We start from the raw sequence: 24,833 nt of genomic DNA, 5'->3' as shown, positions 1-24,833 counted from the left end.
ACTACTGATACGGCCTCAGTGTATCTAGGTCTGTAATCCTGTATGATCCCGTCGGTGTATGTAAGCCTATTATGTGTGATACAGGCTCAGTGTATCTAAACCAATCGTGTGATACGGTCTTAGGGTATCTAACCATGTGATATTGTGCCACTGAGCCTGTGTAGCTAAGTCTATCACATGCAACACTGTCTTAGTGTATCTAAGCCTAACCTGTGTGATGCTGTCTTAGTGTATCTAAACCTATACTGTCTTGATGTATCAAAGCCTGTTGTGTGATATCATGCTGCTGAGCCTGTGTATCCAAGCCTAGCTTATGACATAATGTCTTGGTGTATCTAAACCTACTGTGTGCGATACTTGGTGTATCTAGACATATCATGGTTCATGGTGTCTCAATGTATCTAAGCCTATCATGTGTGATACAGTCTGCTGAGCCACATGGTGCACTGTTTGGCCCCTTGTTCCAGGGTCATAAGGGTTAAGGAGTTCAGCTCTGCAGACATATGCCTTTTACGGCCGGTTAGTGTGCATCCGGTTTTCTCTGGCAGTCAGGGCGACGCGCAAAGCAAGCAGATGGTTTATATATCCATACCATAAATCTGCAGTGTAATAAATACGTATTCATTAGTGCCGTTCATCCCGGGCCAGGAGGTAGACGGCGCATGGGAGGCCCCACACCTTCTTCCCCAAATTCTGAAGACCTTAATAAATACAATCTACAAGGTAAAGCGCCCCTCTTCAATATTACAGGGCTCCATTAAGCTTTCATTATGGACAGGCAGACAAGGTTTTCGGCAGCTCGGTAATGAGCTATTTATTTGCCAGGACTATAAATGTGCAGGAGAGCAGTCCACAGAGGGAGAAGCTCGGAAGCCTGTCAATAATTTAGGACAGTGAAGGATAGCACCAAGCAGGAGAAAGCAATGAAATGAAGCCGTCCTCAGTATCTGTGCTAACGCGTTTTATAGTTTCTCCTTACTTTGTATGACAAGTCTTCAGTCAATTAAATATCTATCCCAATTAACACTTAACGACTGAACCGTTTGTGACACTTGTTTTACAAAAATTATTTCCCACCATTTACTGAATCTAATGCAGTCAGTACAGCACTGAAACGCGTTCTCAACAATGTATAAAACTCCAAGCCCATCATCCTAGATCTGTTACGGCCTCATAAAAAAATCTGTATGACCCCCCAAAACGTATTAAATGTATGTCTTTGAATAACTCTTCTAGACTCGGTATGACTTAACTAATTAGACCGTATGACTTTGAAACGCGTCGTCTACGTTATATAAAATGCCCAGCCCATCATCCTAAACCTGTTACGGCCTCAAAAAGTAGTCTGTTTGACTCCAAAATACATTGTTTACTTTGAATATTTCTTTAACACCCAGTATGGCTGGACAAATTAGGCTGTATGACTTTGAAACGCGTTGTCTGCAGTATATAAAATGCCAAGCCCATCATCCTTGACCTGTTATGGCCTCATAAAGTAGTCTGTACGACCACAAAATGCTTTGGCTACTTTAAATTATTCTTCTAGACCTGGTATGCCTGGATAAATTAGGCTGCATAACTTTGAAATGCGTTGTCTGTATTTAAAGCTGACCCCTTTAGACTTGAAAAAGTAATCACTACAATGCTGAAATGCATTGTTATATAGTAGACTGCTATATTACAACATACATGAAGACTTCTTGGGTAGAGTGACATAATGGCCTCCACCTCATGACGTCACTTTTAATTAGGAAATGTGATTTTATGGTGGCAGGTGCCACTTTAGAAGATTTTTTTTTTAATAAGTGCATTCGATGAACGGTCAAAAGCTGGGAGTAATCTCAGATGTAAGAATTCACTAGGTCTACTGACAATGAGCAGATGGCTTCTCATCTGAAAAGGATCAGAGAACATTTCTTTATAGGACTGAACCCTCGCCAGCTCAAGCTATTTTTACAAGAATTTTTTTTCTTCGTATTCTGCCACAACAATTTGGATCCAAGATTTTGGAGATGTTTGGCTTACTCACCAAGCTTCCCGAACAGCTCCACTCCCAGGGCGGCGTAGATGAAAAACAGGAGCATGAAGAGAAGTCCAAGGTTTCCTACCTGCCGAAGAAGATACAAGGTGATGTTAAGGTAGAAAGTTTACTATGTGAGGTACCCACTAAAGACATCTACAATAGCCATGTAGCGTTGTGTAGACCTAGAAGCCCTGCCATGGAAACTCATGATCAACCAAGCATTGCTAGATCCACCTTGGGAAATCATTACTGGGTCAGTTTTGAGAAATGCCCTTGGAGACCCTCAGTTGTAAGCCACTGCTTGGTCAACCGTATAGACCAGTTGGAAAATCACCATGTAATAAATGATAGCATAAAACCTTGGGGAAATCCTTGTGGACATCAGAAGAGAACCGACCTTCGACAGAGTGGACTTCTTTCTCGTAACTTGTTTTTCTTCAACCAGATAAAGATTGAATGTGCTTCCTAAGCCCTATACCCATGTATCATGGCAAAGGCTGAATGGCTTTGTGGTCTACCTTAGCCCAATGTGATCTCCAGTGTCAAATGCCAGTGGTCTACAGATGGTAGCAAGAACTTTCAACCATCCCCAACTTTCCAAAATCCCTGGGCATCACCAACCCTACCAATAGCAAGTTTCCATCAAGAACCAAATCTTTTTCAGGTATTCATATCTAGAAACTTTTTGGGCGGATGGGATTAAGAGGTTGGAAAATGACTACAGTGATGTGCTGGATGACAACGAAGGTCAGGGAAGACTCGGGAGATGATAGAGTTCGTTGTGGCGCGGTCCTGACAATAACGTCGAAGTTTCAACCTCTGTGATAAAACGATCTGTTCAGCACGGGTGAGTGAAGGACAGCTGTCATATATTCCTCCACCAGCGCCGCACTTAATATGATGATTGCCGAGGAAGCAAATGTTCGTTCGTCTCGAGTCACTTGATATTCATTGAGGGAGGCCACCAAGAGATGTCCTATTACCACAGCTAATTTAGGTGGATAGTGTGAACTAGCAGGTCGGCTCAAGGACTCTGAAGAAAGATGACAGCTGTGGAGATGTCCTCGTCCGTGCATGTTAATAAACTCAATCTAAGACATGTCCACCTGACACCAGCACGAGGCTGCATAGAAGAGTAGTAAGGGCCTGAATATATCTATACTGTAAGTTAGCGCCGGGTACAGGACCAGCTGCATCATCAGAGTCTCCTCTACTGTGTGTGACTGATGAGGGTCCAGGGGCCGCAACAAGGACACGAGCCATGACACTGGACAGATCTGACTACTGGTCAACAGCATGTAATGTGTCCATGTACTGGGGCACGAGAGTCAGGCATAATGACACTCGGGGTACAGGATAATGACGCTGACACTTGGGGTACAGGATGATGACGCTGACACTTAGGCTCGGGCGAGTTTTCCGCGCGGGTGCAATGCGTGAGTTGAACGCATTGCACCCTCACTGAATCAGGACCCATTCATTTCTATAGGGCTGTTCACATGAGCGGTGATTTTCACCCATCACTTGTGCGTTGTGTGAAAATCGCAGCATGCTCTATTTTGTGCGTTTTTCACGCAACGCAGGCCTCATAGAAGTGAATGGGGCTGCGTGAAAATCGCAAGCAAGTGCGGATGCGGTGCGATTTTAACGCACGGTTGCTAGGAGACGATCGGGATGGAGACCCGATCTTTATTATTTTCCCTTATAACATGGTTATAAAGGAAAATAAGAGCATTCTGAATACAGAATGCATAGTACAATAGCGCTGGAGGGGTTAAAAAAATAATAATAATAATTTAACTCACCTTAATCCACTTGATCTCGCAGCCCGGCTTCTCTTCTGTCTTCTTATTTGCTGTGCACAGGAAAAGGACCTGTGGTGACGTCACGACGGTCATCACATGGTCCGTCACATGATCTTTTACCATGGTGATGGATCATGTGATGGCCCATGTGATGACCGGAGTGACGTCACCACAGGTCCTTTTCCTGCACACAGCAAATAAGAAGACAGAAGGAGATGCCGGCTGTGCGATCAAGTGGATTAAGGTGAGTTAAAAAAAAAACTCCAGCGCTATTGTACTATGCATTCTGTATTCAGAATGCTATTATAACCATGTTATAAGGGAAAATAATACAATCTACAGAACAACGATCCCAAGCCCAAACTTCTGTGAAGAAGTTCGGGTTTGGGTACCAAACATGCCGATTTTTCTCACGTTCGTGCAAAACGCATTACAATGTTTTGCACTCGCGCGGAAAAATCGTGCATGTTCCCGCAACGCACCCGCACCTATTGCCGCAACGCCCGTGTGAAAGAGGCCTAAGGGTACAGGATAATGACACTGACACTCAGGGTACAGGATAATGACACTGACACTCAGGGTACAGGATAATGACACTGAGACTTGGGGTACAGGATGATGACGCTGACACTTGGGGGACAGGATAATGACACTGAGACTTGGGGTACAGGATAATGACGCCGACACTTGGGGTACAGGATAATGAGGCTGACACTCGGGGTACAGGATAATGACGCTGACACTCGGGGTACAGGATAATGACGCTGACACTTGGGGTATGGGATAATGACACTGACACTGACACTTGGGGTACAGGATAATGACGCTGACACTTGGGGTACAGGATAATGACGCAAACACTTGGGGTACAGGATAATGACACTGACACTTGGAGTACAGGATAATGACACTGACACTTGGGGGACAGGATAATGACACTGACACTTGGGGTAAAGGATAATGACGCTGACACTTGGAGTACAGGATAATGACGCAAACACTTGGGGTACAGGATAATGACACTGACACTTGGGGTACAGGATAATGACACCGACACTTGGGGTACAGGATAATGATGCTGACACTCGGGGTACAGGATAATGACACTGACACTTGGGGTACAGGATAATGATACTGACACTTGGGGTACAGGATAATGACGCTGACACTTGGGGTACAGGATAATGACGCTGACACTTGGGGTACAGGATAATGACGCTGACACTTGGGGTACAGGATAATGACGCAAACACTTGGGGTACAGGATAATGACACTGACACTTGGGGTACAGGATAATGACACTGACACTTGGGGTACAGGATAATGACACCGACACTTGGGGTACAGGATAATGACGCCGACACTTGGAGTACAGGATAATGACACTGACACTTGGGGTACAGGATAATGATACTGACACTTGGGGTACAGGATAATGACGCTGACACTTGGGGTACAGGATAATGACACTGACACTTGGGGTACAGGATAATGACGCTGACACTTGGGGTACAGGATAATGACACTGACACTTGGGGCACAGGATAATGACACTGACACTTGGGGGACAGGATAATGACACTGACACTTGGGGTACAGGATAATGACACACTGACACTTGGGGTACAGGATAATGACACTGACACTTGGGGTACAGGATAATGACGCTGACACTTGGGGTACAGGATAATGACACTGACACTTGGGGTACAGGATAATGACACTGACACTTGGGGCACAGGATAATGACACTGACACTTGGGGGACAGGATAATGACACTGACACTTGGGGTACAGGATAATGACACACTGACACTTGGGGTACAGGATAATGACAGTGACACTTGGGGTACAGGATAATGACGCTGACACTTGGGGTACAGGATAATGACGCTGACACTTGGGGTACAGGATAATGACACTGACACTTGGGGCACAGGATAATGATGCTGACACTCGGGGTACAGAATAATGACACTGACACTTGAGGTACAGGATAATGACACTGACACTTGGGGCACAGGATAATGACACTGACACTCGGGGTACAGGATGATGACGCTGACACTTGGGGTACAGGATAATGACGCTGACACTTGGAGTACAGGATAATGACACTGACACTTGGGGTACAGGATAATGACACTGACACTTGGGGTACAGGATAATGACGCTGACACTTTGGGTACAGGATAATGACGCTGACACTTGGGGTACAGGATAATGACGCTGACACTTGGGGTACAGGATAATGACGCAAACACTTGGGGTACAGGATAATGACGCTGACACTTGGGGTACAGGATAATGACACCGACACTTGGGGTACAGGATAATGACGCCGACACTTGGAGTACAGGATAATGACACTGACACTTGGGGTACAGGATAATGACACTGACACTTGGGGCACAGGATAATGACACTGACACTTGGGGTACAGGATAATGACGCTGACACTTGGGGTACAGGATGATGATGCTGACACTTGGGGTACAGGATGATGACACTGACACTTGGGGTACAGGATAATGACACTGACACTTGGGGTACAGGATAATGACACACTGACACTTGGGGTACAGGATAATGATACTGACACTTGGGGTACAGGATAATGACGCTGACACTTGGGGTACAGGATAATGACACTGACACTTGGGGTACAGGATAATGACGCTGACACTTGGGGTACAGGATAATGACACTGACACTTGGGGTACAGGATAATGACACTGACACTTGGGGTACAGGATAATGACGCTGACACTTGGGGTACAGGATAATGACACTGACACTTGGGGTACAGGATGAGAAGATGCAGACACTTGGGGTCTTCCTTGGATAGAGGAGGGGGTGCTGGCTGAAGGGTCATCTTTAATGACTAGTATGCCCTAATGCCACCCGGCTGGGCACACGTCCTGAGTGTTGGCAGTGGCGGCACACTTTACCACACTGAGCTGAGCAGACACAATGCCCCTCTCTGGTGGGTTCTGGCTTCCTCTTTCTGCACTGCTCTCTTCTGATTTCCCTCACATCCATTATTCCTGCACCCTCGGCCCACACCGTTGGCATTTCAGTCGTCCGCGCACAGAATACCCAGGGAGGCCTGTCATGAAGGATTTTTCAGGAAGCTGTACAAGTGCCAGGCTGCTGCAGGGGCAGGGACGCCACCGTCTTGTTCTCCAGCTGCTCGTGACTCAGTGATACCAGTATACCGCTATCTGTGCCCTTGGTTTGTGTGAACCAGTCCACGGCAGCTTTTCACCCAGCTTTCCTAGATTCCTGACAGTACTGCGGCATATTCAGAAATACTCCCATCAAATACCTCCGACCTAGACTGTTCTACAGACGCGCTACACAGGGTCTCACCACTACAATATGCAGGTGGTGTAGGGCGGTATTATTTGAGCACTATATGGCAGTGATATTTGGGCAGTACATGGTGATGCTATTTGGGTGTTGTGGGTATTGCAGTAATATGGCAGCTCAGTGGTTAACGCTGTTGCCTTGCGGGTGTCCTGGGTTCAAATGTCTGCACAGAGTCAATATGTTCTCCCTGTCTTTGTGTGGGTAGGTAGAGAATTTAGACACTTAGGGTTCGGCTACATGGCGATCATAGTCGCACCCATAGTTTGCCGTGTAGATACCCCAGCAGTGTTGGATTTTTTGTGATTTTGGGGTCGTAATCGCAGCACACGTGCAAGTTACGCTGCGACCCCTATGATTTCTACGCTACATTTATCCTAGTATAAGAATACTGTATGGTATTATTATCTAAGAACTATATTGTATTTAATTTCAGCATTATATGGCGGTATTATATATACTGTATAGTGTTATCACGTAGATACTATACAGTATTATAATTTAGACACTATATGATGGTATTGATTTGTGAGTACGGTATGGTATTATACTTTGAGGACTATATGATGGCATTACTTTGCACTTTTATTGCTTTTTTGGAGTACCGATGATACACTGTATATCAGTAGTCATTATTAAAGGGCTATCGTAGAGGGGGGGACAGCCCTGCAGCGGGTGAGGGGTTAATGTCTATGCTCTCGCTTTCCCATGCACATCATGGCTTCCTTCCAAGTGCAGAAAGCATCTCTGTGTATATTTGTAAAGTGAAAAATGTCATTCCTGGGATAATCGAGTCTACTGAGCGGGCCGTGGATGCCACGAGATTCCTGAGCAGGGGGTGGGGGGCTGAAATCCCGCTCCCTCGCCGATGTGATCGGAACAATACAGCATCCCTATGATAGTACTCCTCCTTTGTATACTGACCTCGAAACCACTGAGGCACGAGGCACTAAGTGCCTCTCTTCTCGACTCTTCTATATATGAAGCCAGATGGGTGAAGAAGAGGGCAAATATGCTGCTCAGGATCCTAGGAAAGCTGGGTGACCACTCCAGTAGGGGCCATAGTGGTCACATTGATAAATGGCTAACTAGATTTTTAAAGGGGTTGTCCAAGAAAAACAAATGGCTGATTTTAGCACACAAAAAAACGAAATAATAGCGCCACCCTTGTCCATGTTCCGTGTCAGGTATTGCAGCTCAGCCTCAATGAAGTGAATAATGTGGAACTGCAATACCACACACAACCTGTGGACAGAGGTGGCGCTGTTTTTGGAAGTGGCCATGTTCTTTTACCTTTTGGCAACCCCTTTAAAAACTTAAGATGGTGACTCCAAAAGAAAATTAAAGGGGTATTCTGGTTGTAACAAGTTATTCCCAATCCACAGGGGCCCCCATTGTTCAGGGGGGCTTCGTACCCTGTGGAGCCCCCCTGGAAATGGACGGAGCGGCTGGTTGTAAATGTGCGCTGCTGGTCCATTCAATTCTATGGGAGATAGCCGATGGCCGAGCTGTGTGAACCCAACTGATCTGGTGTGGATAGGGAATGACTTGTTATAACCGGAATACCCCTTTAACTTTCTATAAAGGGTATCTCTGGGAGAGCTGGGTGGTAATCAATATGGCTGCCACGATAGCTTCCACAGGAATTGTCACCCAGCTTTCTGTGATGGCGGCCATACTGGCTTTAATTCCGTTTTGCATACACGGGTATAATAGATTTTTAGCAGATTTAGATAAGACGACTCAAGGACAGTTTTCACTGAGGATGATGATGGCTTGGTGCACTCCTGGTGTCTATTAGCTGGAAAGGTGCAAAGGGTTAAGTAGCAGATGTTGTTGTATTACTCCCAGCGTGTTCTCCTCCAGGACAATGTTAATTCCTTATAAAGATGAAATCTGGCTTGTGGTCTTTTTTTTTTTTTTTCTGCCCTCATTCTGGCCCAGAACAGAGAATCTAAATAAGAGTTTATACAAAGACGTCTTAACTTAATGGAAATAAGTCATCCAGCGGATCTAAAAATACTTCTGACAGAGCGTGGCACCGGGAAGTATTTGTGGAAATCCTCAGGAATCCAGCGAGCTGCCATGACTACAGCGTCGGTGAAAGCAAACAGCCCGTGATTACTCAGGATCGAAAATATGACATTAAACCTCCACAGTCAGAAACCTTCAACCGATCACCTTGTAAACAGTAATTAGGCCTCATCATGCAAATTTCTACACTGCTGCCCCTATGTACAAAAATATAACTGCTATAATTCTGCCTCCTATGTACAAGAATATAACTACTATAATACTGCCCCTATGTACAAGAATGTAACTACTATAATACTGGTCCTATGTACAAGAATATAACTACTATAATACTGCTCCTATGTACAAGAATATAACTACTATAATACTGCTCCTATGTACAAGAATATAACTACTATAATACTGCTCCTATGTACAGGAATATAACTACTATAATACTGCTCCTATGTACAAGAATATAACTACTATAATACTGCCTCCTATGTACAAGAACACAACTACTATAATACTGCTCCTATGTACAAGAATATAACTACTATAATACTGCCTCCTATGTACAAGAATATAACTACTATAATACTGCCTCCTGTGTACATGAATATAACTACTATAATACTGCTCCTATGTACAAGAATATAACTACTATAATACTGCCTCCTATGTACAAGAATATAACTACTATAATACTTCTATGTACAAGAATATAACTACTATAATACTGCTCCTATGTACAAGAATATAACTACTATAATACTGCCTCCTATGTACAAGAATATAACTACTATAATACTTCTCCTATGTACAAGAATATAACTACTATAATACTGCTCCTATGTACAAGAATATAACTACTATAATACTGCTCCTATGTACAAGAATATAACTACTATAATACTGCCTCCTATGTACAGGAATATAACTACTATAATACTGCTCCTATGTACAAGAATATAACTACTATAATACTGGTCCTATGTACAAGAATATAACTACTATAATACTGCCTCCTATGTACAGGAATATAACTACTATAATACTGCTCCTATGTACAAGAATATAACTACTATAATACTGGTCCTATGTACAAGAATATAACTACTATAATACTGCTCGTATATACAAGAATATAACTACTATAATACTGCTCCTATGTACAAGAATATAACTACTATAATACTGCTCCTATGTACAGTAATATAACTACTATAATACTGCCTCCTATGTACAAGAATATAACTACTATAATACCACTCCTATGTACAGGAATATAACTACTATAATACTGCTCCTATGCACAAGAATATAACTACTATAATACTGCTCCTAAGTGTAAGAATATAACTACTATAATACTGCCTCCTATGTACAAGAATATAACTACTATAATACTGCCCCTGTGTACATGAATATAACTACTATAATACTGCCTCATATGTACAAGAATATAACTACTATAATACTGCCTCCTATGTACAAGAATATAACTACTATAATACTGCTCCTATGTACAAGAATATAACTACTATAATACTGCCTCCTATGTACAGGAATATAACTACTATAATACTGCCTTCTATGTACAAGACTATAACTACTATAATACTGCCTCCTGTGTACAAGAATATAACTACTATAATACTGCCTATGTACAAGAATATAACTACTATAATACTGCTACTATGTACAAGAATATAACTACTATAATACTGCCTCCTGTGTACAAGAATATAACTACTATAATACTGCCTATGTACAAGAATATAACTACTATAATACTGCCTCCTATGTACAGGAATATAACTACTACAATACTTCTCCTATGTACAAGAATATAACTACTATAATACTGCTCCTATGTACAAGAATATAACTACTATAATACTGCTCCTATATGCAAGAATATAACTACTATAATACTGCCTCCTATGTACAAGAATATAACTACTATAATACTGCCTCCTATACATAACCATATTGAAGAGGAGACTGAGGTCTTTCTTCTTGGTGGAATTATCGGGTGCTGCGTGGCGGTTACCTGTGGCAGAGCCTGGACCACTGTATCCAGCAGAGCTCGCATTCCCGTGGCCATCTTTAAAAGCTTCAGCACTACGAAGAGACGCAGATAAGAGATTATATGGTTATCTGAGAGTCACTATGTCGTCTGTTACTGCAGGGGATATAAGAAGGTATGGGGCGTCTCACCTCGGGCGATCCTCAGCACTCTCATAATGCGGATGATTGTGGGATTGATGGGAAGGGAAGCGTTGATCTCGATCTCCTCCAGTGTGATGCCCATGATGGAGAGCAGCACAATCGCCAGGTCCAGCTGATTCCACCTGTAAGTGACAGAAAGATGTAATAAACAGGCCTTTCCAGCTCCCGCAGACCTTGTCGGACAGATCTTCTAGTCGAGTCCTGGGTGGCTGACTAGATGTGCAGCACTATTAGAGAAGAAAATGTTATGATGCTATGTGCAGAATGGCGATATAGCTGCTGGGTGGGGACTCCTTTTTTCTACCCTAGACCACCAGGGAATAAAATATCAACCCCTTTTTAACTCTAAAAAAGAATAAAAAATAGGCAGCACTACTACGTCAGGTTCCCCGGATGGGTGCTCTCAGCCAACAGATTCCCCCAATCTATAAAACTAAATAAATATATCAAGAAAAGGCTGGGCACTCCCTATATCTGGAGTTAGTGGTACTTTATTCAACCATAAAATCTTAAAGTTTATATTTAATGTGTGACAAGTCTGGCCAGACTACAAAGTGATATACAATAACTAATAAATACTTAAACAATAGAATACAATAGAATACAATCGTGAATTAAGAACAAGGGATCTCCTTTAGAACCTAATTAGTAGTTTTAGATCCAATGTCCAGAATTTCACATAAATAATCGTAGAAATAATCGCATAAATTGCAGCGACAATAAATATTCGTAATTGTCTCGAATTTGTCTATGCAGTTTGTAGTATATCGATGGACAAATCGAAAAAATGTCTTCCAATTCTTAAGTGTAAGAAATATTTGTTCGAATCGAACTGGTATGTTGTTTATGCCCCCATCGCAAATGCTTATTTCACCTCTAAATAGTGTGTCTACTCACAGGCCAGATCGATATGGGCGGAGTCCGGTGGACAATCCGCGGCGTCCCGCGTGGTGGTTAAACCAGATCCCCCACTACTGCTTACTCACGTGAGTATCGATTTCACCAGAGGATGATAGTATAAGATTTTGCTTAAATATCGAGGGCGTCTCGACTAAAGTGTCCTTTATCGTCCGCTTTGGCAAATAGAATTTTCACTCACTGGCGCCAGTGGCTCCTTTACGTGTTTCCGGTTCTCCTGTTTATTACATCTTTCTGTCACTTACAGGTGGAATCAGCTGGACCTGGCGATTGTGCTGCTATTTCTTATTTATGTGAAATTCTGGACATTGGATCTAAAACTACTAATTAGGTTCTAAAGGAGATCCCTTGTTCTTAATTCACGATTGTATTCTATTGTATATTATTATTAGTTATTGTATATCACTTTGTAGTCTGGCCAGACTTGTCACACATTAAATATAAATTTTAAGATTTTATGGTTGAATAAAGTACCACTAACTCCAGATATAGAGAGTGCCCAGCCTTTTCTTGATATACCTTTTTAACTCTAGACCACCAGGGGATTAAATTATTATGTCCTTCTTCTACTCAAGACCACCAAGGAAAGCCACATTACTTTAGACCACCTGGGAATCAAACATTGCACCCTGCCCTGTCCTAGACCAGCAGTTAATAAAATATCATTCCTTTTTCTACACTAGACCACAAAGGAACCCTAGAGAACCAGGAACTCAAATATTAGCCCCTCCCCTACAAGAGGACAAAATATTAACCCAAATTATTGTCACGGTCATATTGTTGTTTGACCGTGACGCGGTTGCCGTGCAGACTGGTTGCCGGTGGCAACGTGTTGTCGGTTTGCATGTGCATTTCCTCTTTAAGGTGTGTCTCCCTGCTGTTTGGTGAGCTAGGGCTGTCCTGGGTGTGGCCACTATGTGGATATTACCTGTGGCTTCCTGGCTGGAGTCAGTCGTACTCCAGCCTTGTTAGGTGTTGGAGCTCTGCTCCTTTCCTGGGTGATTCTGCCCAGTCCTTGAGGGCCACCTTGTTAGACGTAAATTGTCTTCCTTTTGTATGCTCCTTATACCCTAGCTCACTTGTATGTTAGGTGTGGGTTTATGTTCAGGGTGTGTTGTACGTCTTAAATGTTGTTACATGTCTGGGCTGTTGTTGGTGTTTGTCCCTGCAAGTATGTAAGACGTTTTCCCTGTGTGTTGTGTCCTCCGGAAGGGGGTTGGTTTCCCGGAGGGGTGAACCACTAGCCTGTATGCAGCGCTGCCTGGGGCTGCCATGCACCTTGCGGCATGGGGTCCTGGCGGAGTCTGGTGTGCTGGATACCTGTGTGAGTTGCTGGTACGGCGTCCTGTTTGGTGTTAGGGCTTCTGTACATATACACGGGTTCCAGTCGTGGAGACTTTGGCAGGTAAGTGTGTTGTCTTGTGTTCTTACCTGCCAATCCTCTTGCTGTGTATGGTCTCTCCTTTTCCCTGCTATTAGGTCTTTAGAGACTCTTGTTCTTCCGTGTCTTGGATGAACAGGATGTCTCCCCCCTGCTCCTATCTGAGGGATTATCAGGGTGACTCAGAGTCCCAGGTTTCCAGGATATGAGCCGTCCTACCATTGGGGTCCGCTCATATGGTGAGGAGTTAGGGAGAGGATTAGGGACGCTATAGGAGGTGACCTGCTTCCCTTTTCTTGGCTTCTTGGCCTAGCAGCTATCTGTTATCCTTTTACATTGTACGGTGGGGGGGGGGTTTCCCCCACTCCCCACCGTGACAATTATACACTGGATCACTTAAAAAGAGGGCACTGCCTTAGACCAATAAGAAATCAAATATTAACCCCTCCAATGTCCTAGACCACCAGTAAGTAAAATAGTAGCGGTTCATGTTCCCTAGATCAGCATTAATTCTAATATTATTCCCCTTTTCTACCCTAGAGCACTGAAAAATAAGCTTTTTACTCCTTGATTATACTAGACCACCAGGAAAAAAAATAACCCTTTGTCTTCCCTAGATTAGCAGGTTAAAAAAATATTATATCCTTCATCACCCTAGACCACCAGGGATCAAAAACTTACCTCTCCCTTATCATAGACTACTAGTAGATTAAAAAGTGAACTTCTAGTGAATAAAATATTTCCCCTTCTACTCTAGACCACCAAAGAACCATAAAGTGCTAGGAAACTAAATATTAACCTCTACTCTGTCCTAGAACAGAAGTCGATAGAACCTTAACTCCTCCTATAAGCTAGACCGCTGAAAAAAAGGACACCCAGGCCACAAGGAGATCAAATATTAACCCCTCCAATGCCCTAGACCACCAGGGAATAATAAAATGACCTAGACTGCCAGGAAATTAATTTTAACCCTTTGTCTACCCTAGACCAGCAGCTTAAACATTATTAACCCCTCCACTGCCCTAGACTACAAAGTAATACATAAACTTGAGTATTTAGATTTGTATTTTATGGGCCAAAAAGACTGTATATAAAGTGAAGCGGGCCCTTTAAATGTGCCCGCCTCTCTTCGTTATGGAGATAATTACTTCCAGGTATATGGATTGCTCCAATAATTGCTAACTACAGACAGGAATCAATAGTCGCCTGGAAATAACACAAGGAAATCAACAGCTTGTCCGTTATTATGAGATCCGAGCGAGGAGCGAGCGCCGCTTCCTACTGAATTAATCTTAATAAGCATCAGTTTGACAACTCGGATCCCGGGCCCGAGGAGATGATGTATTTAGGGCTCCGAGTGTGAAAGACAAGAACATCGGCTCGTGATTGCGTCCTCCCGTCCGAGACTGGCGGATTATCAGACACCCGTGTAAATTGGCGTTATCGGCCTCTCGGCCCTCGAGGTGGAAAATTGTAATTGGGACATCAGCTGAACGCCATCCTGATGAGAAGATGCGGCCGAGATACTCCAGCCAGTCCTGACGGCCAGTCACACATAATGTCATTATTGGGCAGCACGGCGGATGGCTATCCCTCTGCCAGGATCCCCGCAGCAGCTTTTAAAGGGGTTTGGCTAGCGGACATCATAAGGACCTTTTTGCCCTATTAAACTAGTTTCGAAACGCGTCTGTGTACACTCCGGTATTGCCATATTAAATCCAGAAGATTAAAGGGGTATTCCCATCACAGACAATAGGGGGATATCGCTAGGATATGCTCCAATTGTCTGGTGGGACCTGCACCTACACTTAGAACGGAGCGTGGAGAGTGATGGCTGGGTTTCCCGGTGTCCGGCCACCGCAAAGCGCTCTCCCCATACAAGCGAATGGGAGCGCACGACGCGTGCGTGGCCACTGCTCCTATTCATTTCTATGGGGCCGATGGAAATATTTTCATGTAAATGTGTATGTCTAAATAATGTTTTTTACTGTGAGCCAGCCATATGTATATGATTAAATATATATGTAGGGAGCTCCCCCTAGTGGTGACTGCAGGCAGCAAACTAATTGGTCATTGAATTATATGGCTGTGTGAAAGCAAGCACTGCCCTGGCACTGCTTATGAAGGCAATCTTCTGGTTCTTTTAATAAGATCACTTTCGCTGACGATGTGGGCGTGTGGCTTGTATATAAGGGTGAAGCTTTTATATATATATATATATATATATATATATTATTATTTTTTTAACTCTCCCTAAAATGAATTAAAGGTACCCTAAAAACGTTAATGGATGCCATTTAAATAATGAGTCGTCACCGTCAGAGCATTGTTCTACCGTGGCTGTGCATGCCAGGCTGGCTCCACGTTACTAACGCCGTGGCTTTATCATTTTCTCCCTGGCAGTAGGTGACGCCAGCCGAGTCCTGATAATCCGAGTGTTGCTCATCTCACTTTACAAATCTCAAATGTTTATTCACAGCATTTACCGTCTCAAGGTGCCTTTTCCGCACACACTAAGCCCTGGCCCGATGCCACCCCGCCGTGCCCTGCTCAGGGTTGATTTGGATAATAGAAAAGGTTAGTGACTCATGGCATCTCCCCTGGCACAGGCTGATGATATTCCTCACCGCTCAGCTCCCTGTAAATTGTATTCACTGGTAATAGAGGCAGAAAGACGCCACGATAGGGAGAGACCCCCTGCGGTACTGTACAGCGCAGTGGAGGAGAGGGGGAGCGCTGCTGCAGTGGTGACCTGGCGAAGGGCAGCGCCGCAGAACGTTCACTGCTGTACGTAATATTTAACCCCTGCAGATCAGCAGCTATGTGTCGCCACTTGTCTTGGAGGATGCAGGAGGCTTGAAGGGGCAAACCAAATCTAGAAATAGGATGCTGTCATACCATCTGCGCTGTACTGTGCTGCCTGTGGCTCAGCGCAGCAGGGGCGATGACGTCACTGCACCTTCCTGCCTACAATGAACCACCGATGACTAAAGGAGAAGCAGGGACGGCAGGAGGATGTGGAGGCGATACAGGGCATCACCCTATATGGGGCACCACTGTGTCGAGGGTCACTTAAGGTGGCATCATACTGTATGGGGACATTTAAAGAGCATCACTCTGAGCAGGGCACTTAATGGGACATCAATCTGTATAATGACACTTAGGGGACATCCTGGTATGTGGTGAGGCACAAAAGGGCATCATATTGTCTGGGGGGCACTGAGTGATATCACTATTGTAGGCGGCACTACAGAGACATTTATATTGTGTTGGGGCACTAAGGGAGCATCTTTACTGTGTAAGGAGGCACAAAGGAGAATGGGTAGGATTAGGCAGGTTCATTGCTGCTCGGACCTTCATACGATGGCAGTATACAGTACAGTACCCCTAGTATACAGTTATGCCAGTCATATATAAAACATAGGAGACAGTATTATAGTAGTGATATCCTTGTATATAGGAGCAGTATTATAGTAGTGATATCCTTGTACATAGGAGCAGTATTATAGTAGTTATATTCTTGTACATAGGAGCAGTATTATAGTAGTTATATTCTTGTACATAGGAGGCAGTATTATGGTAGTGATATTCTTGTACATAGGAGGCAGTATTATAGTAGTTATATTCTTGTACATAGGAGGCAGTATTATAGTAGTTATATTCCTGTACATAGGAGCAGTATTATAGTAGTTATATTCTTGTACATAGGAGGCAGTATTATGGTAGTGATATTCTTGTACATAGGAGCAGTATTATAGTAGTTATATTCTTGTACATAGGAGGCAGTATTATAGTAGTTATATTCTTGTACATAGGAGGCAGTATTATAGTAGTTATATTCTTGTACATAGGAGCAGTATTATAGTAGTTATATTCCCGTACATAGGAGCAGTATTATAGTAGTTATATTCTTGTACATAGGAGCAGTATTATAGTAGTTATATTCTTGTATATAGGAGCAGTATTATAGTAGTTATATTCTTGTACATAGGAGGCAGTATTATAGTAGTTATATTCCCGTACATAGGAGCAGTATTATAGTAGTGATATTCTTGTACATAGGAGGCAGTATTATAGTAGTTATATTCCTGTACATAGGAGCAGTATTATAGTAGTTATATTCTTGTACATAGGAGGCAGTATTATGGTAGTGATATTCTTGTACATAGGAGGCAGTATTATAGTAGTTATATTCTTGTACATAGGAGGCAGTATTATAGTAGTTATATTCCTGTACATAGGAGCAGTATTATAGTAGTTATATTCTTGTACATAGGAGGCAGTATTATGGTAGTGATATTCTTGTACATAGGAGGCAGTATTATAGTAGTTATATTCTTGTACATAGGAGCAGTATTATAGTAGTTATATTCCTATACATAGGAGCAGTATTATAGTAGTTATATTCTTGTACATAGGAGGCAGTATTATAGTAGTTATATTCTTGTACATAGGCGGCAGTATTATAGTAGTTATATTCCTGTACATAGGAGCAGTATTATAGTAGTGATATTCCTGTACATAGGAGGCAGTATTATAGTAGTTATATTCTTGTACATAGGAGGCAGTATTATAGTAGTTATATTCCTGTACATAGGAGCAGTATTATAGTAGTTATATTCTTGTACATAGGAGCAGTATTATAGTAGTTATATTCTTGTACATAGGGGCAGTATTATAGTAGTTATATTCTTGTACATAGGGGCAGTATTATAGTAGTTATGTTCTTGTACATAGGAGCAGTATTATAGTAGTTATATTCTTGTACATAGGGGCAGTATTATAGTAGTTATATTCTTGTACATAGGAGCAGTATTATATAAGTTATATTCTTGTACATAGGAGCAGTATTATATAGGTTCCATTCTTATACATAGGGGCAGTATTATAGTAGTTACATTCTTGTACATAGGAGGCAGTATTATAGTAGTTACATTCTTGTACATAGGAGCAGTATTATAGTAGTTATATTCTTGTGTATAGGAGCAGTATTATAGTAGTTATATTCTTGTACATAGGAGGCAGTATTATAGTAGTTATATTCTTGTACATAGGAGGCAGTATTATAGTAGTTATATTCTTGTACATAGGAGCAGTATTATAGTAGTTATATTCTTGTACATAGGAGGCAGTATTATAGTAGTTACATTCTTATACATAGGGGCAGTATTATAGTAGAGCAGTTGTCATTTGTGACAGAAACGTTTCATTGACCCCTACTATTTGGATTTGTTGTATAAGTTTTACTGTACCTGTCTTTAAAGAATCTTCGAAATCCAAAGGCAACCAGCTTGAGGAGAGCTTCGAACACAAAGACAATGGTGAAGACGTAGTTACAGTATTTCAAAGCCTCTTCCAGGGACTAGGAGGAAACATGAACATGCAGAGATTAGCTATTTTCACATAAACATGATCCCATCTGGTTTGGCTGAGATTAAACCCTTCGTTGATCCGCCTGACCCCACTTATAGAGAGGATGTGTGTAATCACACCAGAACTTGTTCTTCTGTTCTCTTCTTGTTTGTTATCGTCTGGCCAAATACTTCAAAAACAGCAAATGAGGCCAACATATTATGAGAAGCAGATGGATTGGCAGGATCATTTATTTAATCCGACATGAAAGGCTACATGAATTATGCATAACAACATGGTTGTACATGATGGAACTCCAGCACTGCCATGGTATCTCGATGGTGATCTTAATGCCAAGAGATCTGAAAAATGTTTAAGGAATTGCAAATACAGCTGATAATAGCCCTCCAAAATCCACCTGGCATAACGGTAGTGGCCCCTTTGCTCGGACAGCATGACGGCTCCTAGTCACCAATGCTCCTTTGCAAACTCCAGGCTGGTGGGTCAATTCCACTTCTATTCTATGAGGCCAGAGAATTTTGGTCCTAGTCAATGATAGTTGTGGCTCAGTGTGTCTTTTGTCTTAATGCCCTTGTCCCTGGTGTCCAGTGATTCGCCAACCCTTCAACCCTGGTGTCTAGATTCTTGTCTGGCCACATGAATGCCACCGATCTCTTTGATCAGCCCAAGTAGGTGACGGACACTATCTGAAAGTCACAGAGTAAGCCACTATTCCACCTGCCCCCTATTACAGCCACATATATGAAGGTGTCCGCACATGCGTGTGGTCTATGGAGACAGTCAAGCCCTTAGACTTCAATGAAGAGAGCAACACATAAGCGTGGCCAACTTTCCACTTCTTCCTGGCTGGAAAAGATTACCTAATCAGTTGAACTCCAGTGGTGGGGCCCTCAAGGTTGACCAATGCCTACCAATCTAAATAGTAATATAACCTACAAGGTGAATGGCAATGTGGAAAGTTGAAGGCTGCTTTGCACCTGCCGGTCAATTAAGGACAACTGGATTTGAAGACCTGGAACCAGGAATAGTGGCTGGTGGAGAGCCCATAGCTCTCCAAGTTGGCGAAGGCCCCAGTCATGTGCCTAGTGTACCCTCCCCATCATCTAGCCCTGGTACTTCCCCTACAAGTGGGAAAAGGTTATACATGGGAGGAAGCACTGACAGCACCTAGCATGTACTGTAGTAACGCGTTTCAGATTGCAGCATGGCTCGCTACGTACCTTGGGTTGATTGTAGTGCTCCATAGACATGGTAATAACATTGATACCAATGATGAAGGTGATGAACAGGTCCAGGTAGTGGCTGGTGCACAGTGAGTGTATGTATTTCCGCGTTGGGGAATAATCGGCATAGTATGGTCTCCTCTGGGCCTCTGTGTGAAAAATGTAAGAGCCACAACATAAAATATCAGTTTGGTGAGAAAATATTGATGTAAAACATTGAAAAGCACAAACAGACAGAAACTAGGACTGGGCTTACTTAAAACTACATAATCATAAACCAGGGTTATGAAGGTATTCCAAAGATGAGCAAACAGATGTAGCAGAGCTGAATGCGTGTGTGCAAAGTGATCTGCTTTGCTATGTCTGTAATGCAAACTGACCGTGAACCAGTTATTTATATTTAAGGCTTCTTAGAATGTCCGGGGGTGAAAAAAATGGGAGAGCTCCTGGATATCCACAATATCTTCAAGTGTAGTGGTCGGCCATTTCACGTAGAAGATGTGAGCATTTTGTTCTTTTATTGCTGCTGCTTGGCACTATTCATGGGGGCACTCTGGATGGCACTATTCATGGGGGCACTCTGGATGGTACTAGTCATGGGGGCACTCTAGATGGCACTTCATGGGGGCACTCTAGATGTCACTATTCATAGGGGCACTCTAGATAGTACTATTCATGGGGAACTCAAGATGGTACTATTCATGGGGGCACTCTAAATGGTACTGTTCATAGGGGAACTCTATATGGTACTGTTCGTGGGGGCACTCTACACGGTACTGTTCGTGGGGGCACTCTACACAGTACTGTTCGTGGGGGCACTCTACACGGTACTGTTCGTGGGGGCACTCTACACAGTACTGTTCGTGGGGGCACTCTACACGGTACTGTTCGTGGGGGCACTCTACATGGTACTGATCGTGGGGGCACTCTACACGGTACTGTTCATGGGGGCACTCTACACTGTACTGTTCATGGGGGCACTCTACATGGTACTGTTCGTGGGGGCACTCTACATGGTACTGATCGTGGGGGCACTCTACATGGTACTGTTCGTGGGGGCACTCTACAAGGTACTGTTTGTGGGGGCACTCTTCCTGGTACTGTTTGTGGGGGCACTCTACATGGTACTGTTCATAGGGGCACTCTAGATGGTACTGTTCATAGGGGCACTCTAGATGGTACTGTTCATGGGGAACTCTAGATAGTACTGTTCATGGGGGCATTCTATATGGTACTATTCACCTGGGTACTCTAGATGTTACTATTCATTAGGGTTCTCTAGATGGTACTAGTCTTGAAGACACTGATTTGCACATCTTATGGGGTCACTCTGGATGGCGCTATTCATGGGGTCATTCTAGATGGTACTATTTATGGGGGAGCTCTAGATGGTACTATTCATAGGGTCAGTCTGGATGGCGCTATTCATTGGGTCACTATGGATGGCACTATTCATGGGGTCATTCTGGATAGGGCAACTAATGGGGTCACACTGGATGGGGCTATTCATGAGGTCACACTGGATGGGGCGACTCATGGGAGTCAATCTGACACTATTCATGGGGTCACTGTAGATGGCACTATTTATAGTGGTCACCATTATATGAGTGTGGCTTGTATATGGGAGTATGGTTTTTTTAGGGTAAGGCCACACTTAGCGACCAAGTTAACAGCATACAATTTTCCTGCCACTTTGAGCGGTTTCGTGTCATTTGTGTCATGCTTTTTGCAGGTAAAGCAGAGCCTAAGCCAAATCCTCTCCATGTGGTTGCCCTGAAAGCTGGTGACTATGCAGTTAACCTGCCCAGACAAACCAGCATCAGGAACTTGGCTCAAGTTGACAAAACACAAAAGACGATGTCCAATGTAAATGCTTCCAAAAATACATTGCTCCGCGCTTTTGAATGCCGCCGAAAATAACTCGGCGCACATTCTCAAGTGTCTCTCTAGAAAGAATGGCATCACTTGACAGCGAACAAGTCATGTCAGCGACGCTGCAAAAACAGTGCCCCGCCGAAACATTGTGCAGCGAACACCCACATCCAATGAGCACAGGCGTTCAAATACCCGAATGGGGCTCCAGCTGGCAGAGGTCCTCAGCCTGGATCCATTTTACAAAGCACGTAATATAGCAGAGGCAGTGCTTGTTGTGTACGAGTGCATGAGCCACATGGCATTTCAAAAAGTTTGGTGCAGTAAGGTCATGCCCAGATCTACCATAATCTACCTCATGCATGCCTTGGCTCAAATGACGGCTCATTTTAAGGACGCTAAGAAATTGAAATTTTGAGTTTTAACATTAGTGGAACTTATTAGTGAATTTCTAATAATTTAGAATTGTCTTCCAAGAATTTTGCAATTGTGGAGCTGGGCACTTGTAGGACTGTGGAGCTGGGCACTTGTAGGACTGTGGAGCTGGGCACTTGTAGGACTATGGAGCTGGGCACTTGTAGGACTGTGGAGCTGGGCACTTGTAGGACTGTGGAGCTGGGCACTTGTAGGACTGTGGAGCTGGGCACTTGTAGGACTGTGGAGCTGGGCACTTGTAGGACTATGGAGCTGGGCACTTGTAGGACTGTGGCGCTAGGCACTTGTAGGACACTGGAGCTGTGCACTTGTAGGACACTGGAGCTGTGCACTTGTAGGACACTGGAGCTGTGCACTTGTAGGACACTGGAGCTGTGCACTTGTAGGACTGTGGAGCTGGGCACTTGTAGGATTGTGGAGCTGGGCACTTGTAGGACTCTGGAGCTGGGGACTTGTAGGACTGTGGAGCTATATACTTGTAGGACTGCAGAGCTGGGCACTTGCAGGAGTATGGAGCTGGGCATTTGTAGGACTATGGAGCTTTCCCTCCTGCCATGTCACTTCTATTACAATATTATTATTATTGTTATGTTTTTTATCTTCTAATGGTTCAGAACATGTGAAAATCTCTCTGGATTATCAGAATTTACTGTGTAATGCAGGATGAGAGTAAATGCTTCATCATCTGATCTACTTAAGCTCCTGCGGCCGGGACGCTGCACAGATATACCGTAAATGTATTTTTAATGCTCTGGAGCAGATAAAACGACAAGTAATTACCCAAAAGAGATGAAAGCTCCTCAGCCTGATTATGATCATTTTACTTCGCGACTAAATCTAAGAGATAACCAACGATTCTTATATATGGTGGAACCAGCCCTGGCACCTGGGTATTAACTTGCCCGCTCCAAAAGTGTGTGTCCTAAAAATCCTCCTTACTATAGGAACTCATGGTGTCACGTAACCTCCTTAGATCTAAACTCATCTGGTTAGAAACAAGGCAACATAAAAATAAGATGGTGGCAATAATCACTAGATCTAGTGAGGGGCAAGGCGACCATGTCAGATGTCAATGATTGAGATTCCAGAGTATGGTCAACCATAGATAGTAGATTTCAGTGGCAACTGGTGTTAATGGAGCTCCAGGATTACTTTGGGCATCCAGTCCTGGAGAACATGACTTGTGCTGGGTTTCTTCATTTGATTCAGATTCATTCTTTTCTGGAGATGTTTGCCAGCTGCTTCCTCAGCTTGCTTCACTCATCCAGGCACATGTGTTTGGCCAAGCCAAATATAAATGTTAATAGTAGGGATCAAAGGATGATAACTACCGCCTCAAAAACTTCAAATGAATGGGCTTGGGTCGGCTAAACATAGTACAATTTTTGTAAGGTAGAGGAAGATTCGTTGCAACGCCCTCTCTCCTCAAGGGCATGCCAATATTCCCTTCATGCACTTACTTGGCCTGTTGCCAAACCTAATCACCCTCCCAAGATGGCAACCGTGGTTAGGTTGGGCACTGGCTACACCACTGCAGTTTCTGGGAATGTCTACGGTTTGTCTACGATTTAATTGTCCAAGGTCGGTCGTTCTTGCTCAAGATATGGTATAATTCTCATTGGCCTCCAAATCTTCCTTGACTCATACAAACATAATTGCGCCATGAATGGCCGGCGTGTGGTTCATGTAAAAAAAAATGCCTATCCTTGCCCCAGGTCAGCTAGATCGAATGTTTATCTCACCATATTCATGGAACGACTCTCATGCAGAGCACAAAAGCAAAGTCATGCAAAGCTTGCCACAGGCTGCGCGCTCTGCGGGGAGACGTAGCCGAGGAGGATGATGAGGAGCAATAGTCGGAGCCTCCTAATAATCTTTTAACTATATGTATACCTCATAAATATAGACATTAGGGTGTCTGTTCTGTGGCCTATCAACCACCCCTCCGGCATCAAGCCAACCTGCTTCCCCCAATATTTTGGTATGGTCCACAGAATTACCACCTACCTACTGTAGTGGCATGAAGTTTCATGTGTCCTACATTCCCTATGTGGCTAGTTCTGGTCCCATCTCCGAGTGGCACAGCCATGGTTTACACACAGCATGCTCCCAGAAAACATGGATGCCATCAAACAATACACAACACAAAGGACTCCACACATCTTTCTGAGTCAGCCCACAACGG

General features: G+C 43.5%; 1 protein-coding gene across 1 annotated transcript in view; it reads right to left on the bottom strand.

The window, feature by feature from the left end:
* The window catches only part of CACNA1H (calcium voltage-gated channel subunit alpha1 H), a 178,958-nt gene that overhangs the window by 8,251 nt on the left and 145,874 nt on the right, over nt 1-24,833 (bottom strand). Inside the window, 5 exon segments of the mRNA XM_044303896.1 lie at nt 2,030-2,108; nt 11,268-11,338; nt 11,435-11,568; nt 18,998-19,107; nt 20,339-20,490. Of these exon segments, the coding sequence (XP_044159831.1) occupies nt 2,030-2,108; nt 11,268-11,338; nt 11,435-11,568; nt 18,998-19,107; nt 20,339-20,490 (546 nt within the window).

The sequence above is a fragment of the Bufo gargarizans genome, chromosome 8, assembly GCF_014858855.1.
Source record: "Bufo gargarizans isolate SCDJY-AF-19 chromosome 8, ASM1485885v1, whole genome shotgun sequence".
Lineage (NCBI taxonomy): Eukaryota > Metazoa > Chordata > Amphibia > Anura > Bufonidae > Bufo > Bufo gargarizans.
This window is presented reverse-complemented; position numbering and strand designations above follow the sequence as displayed.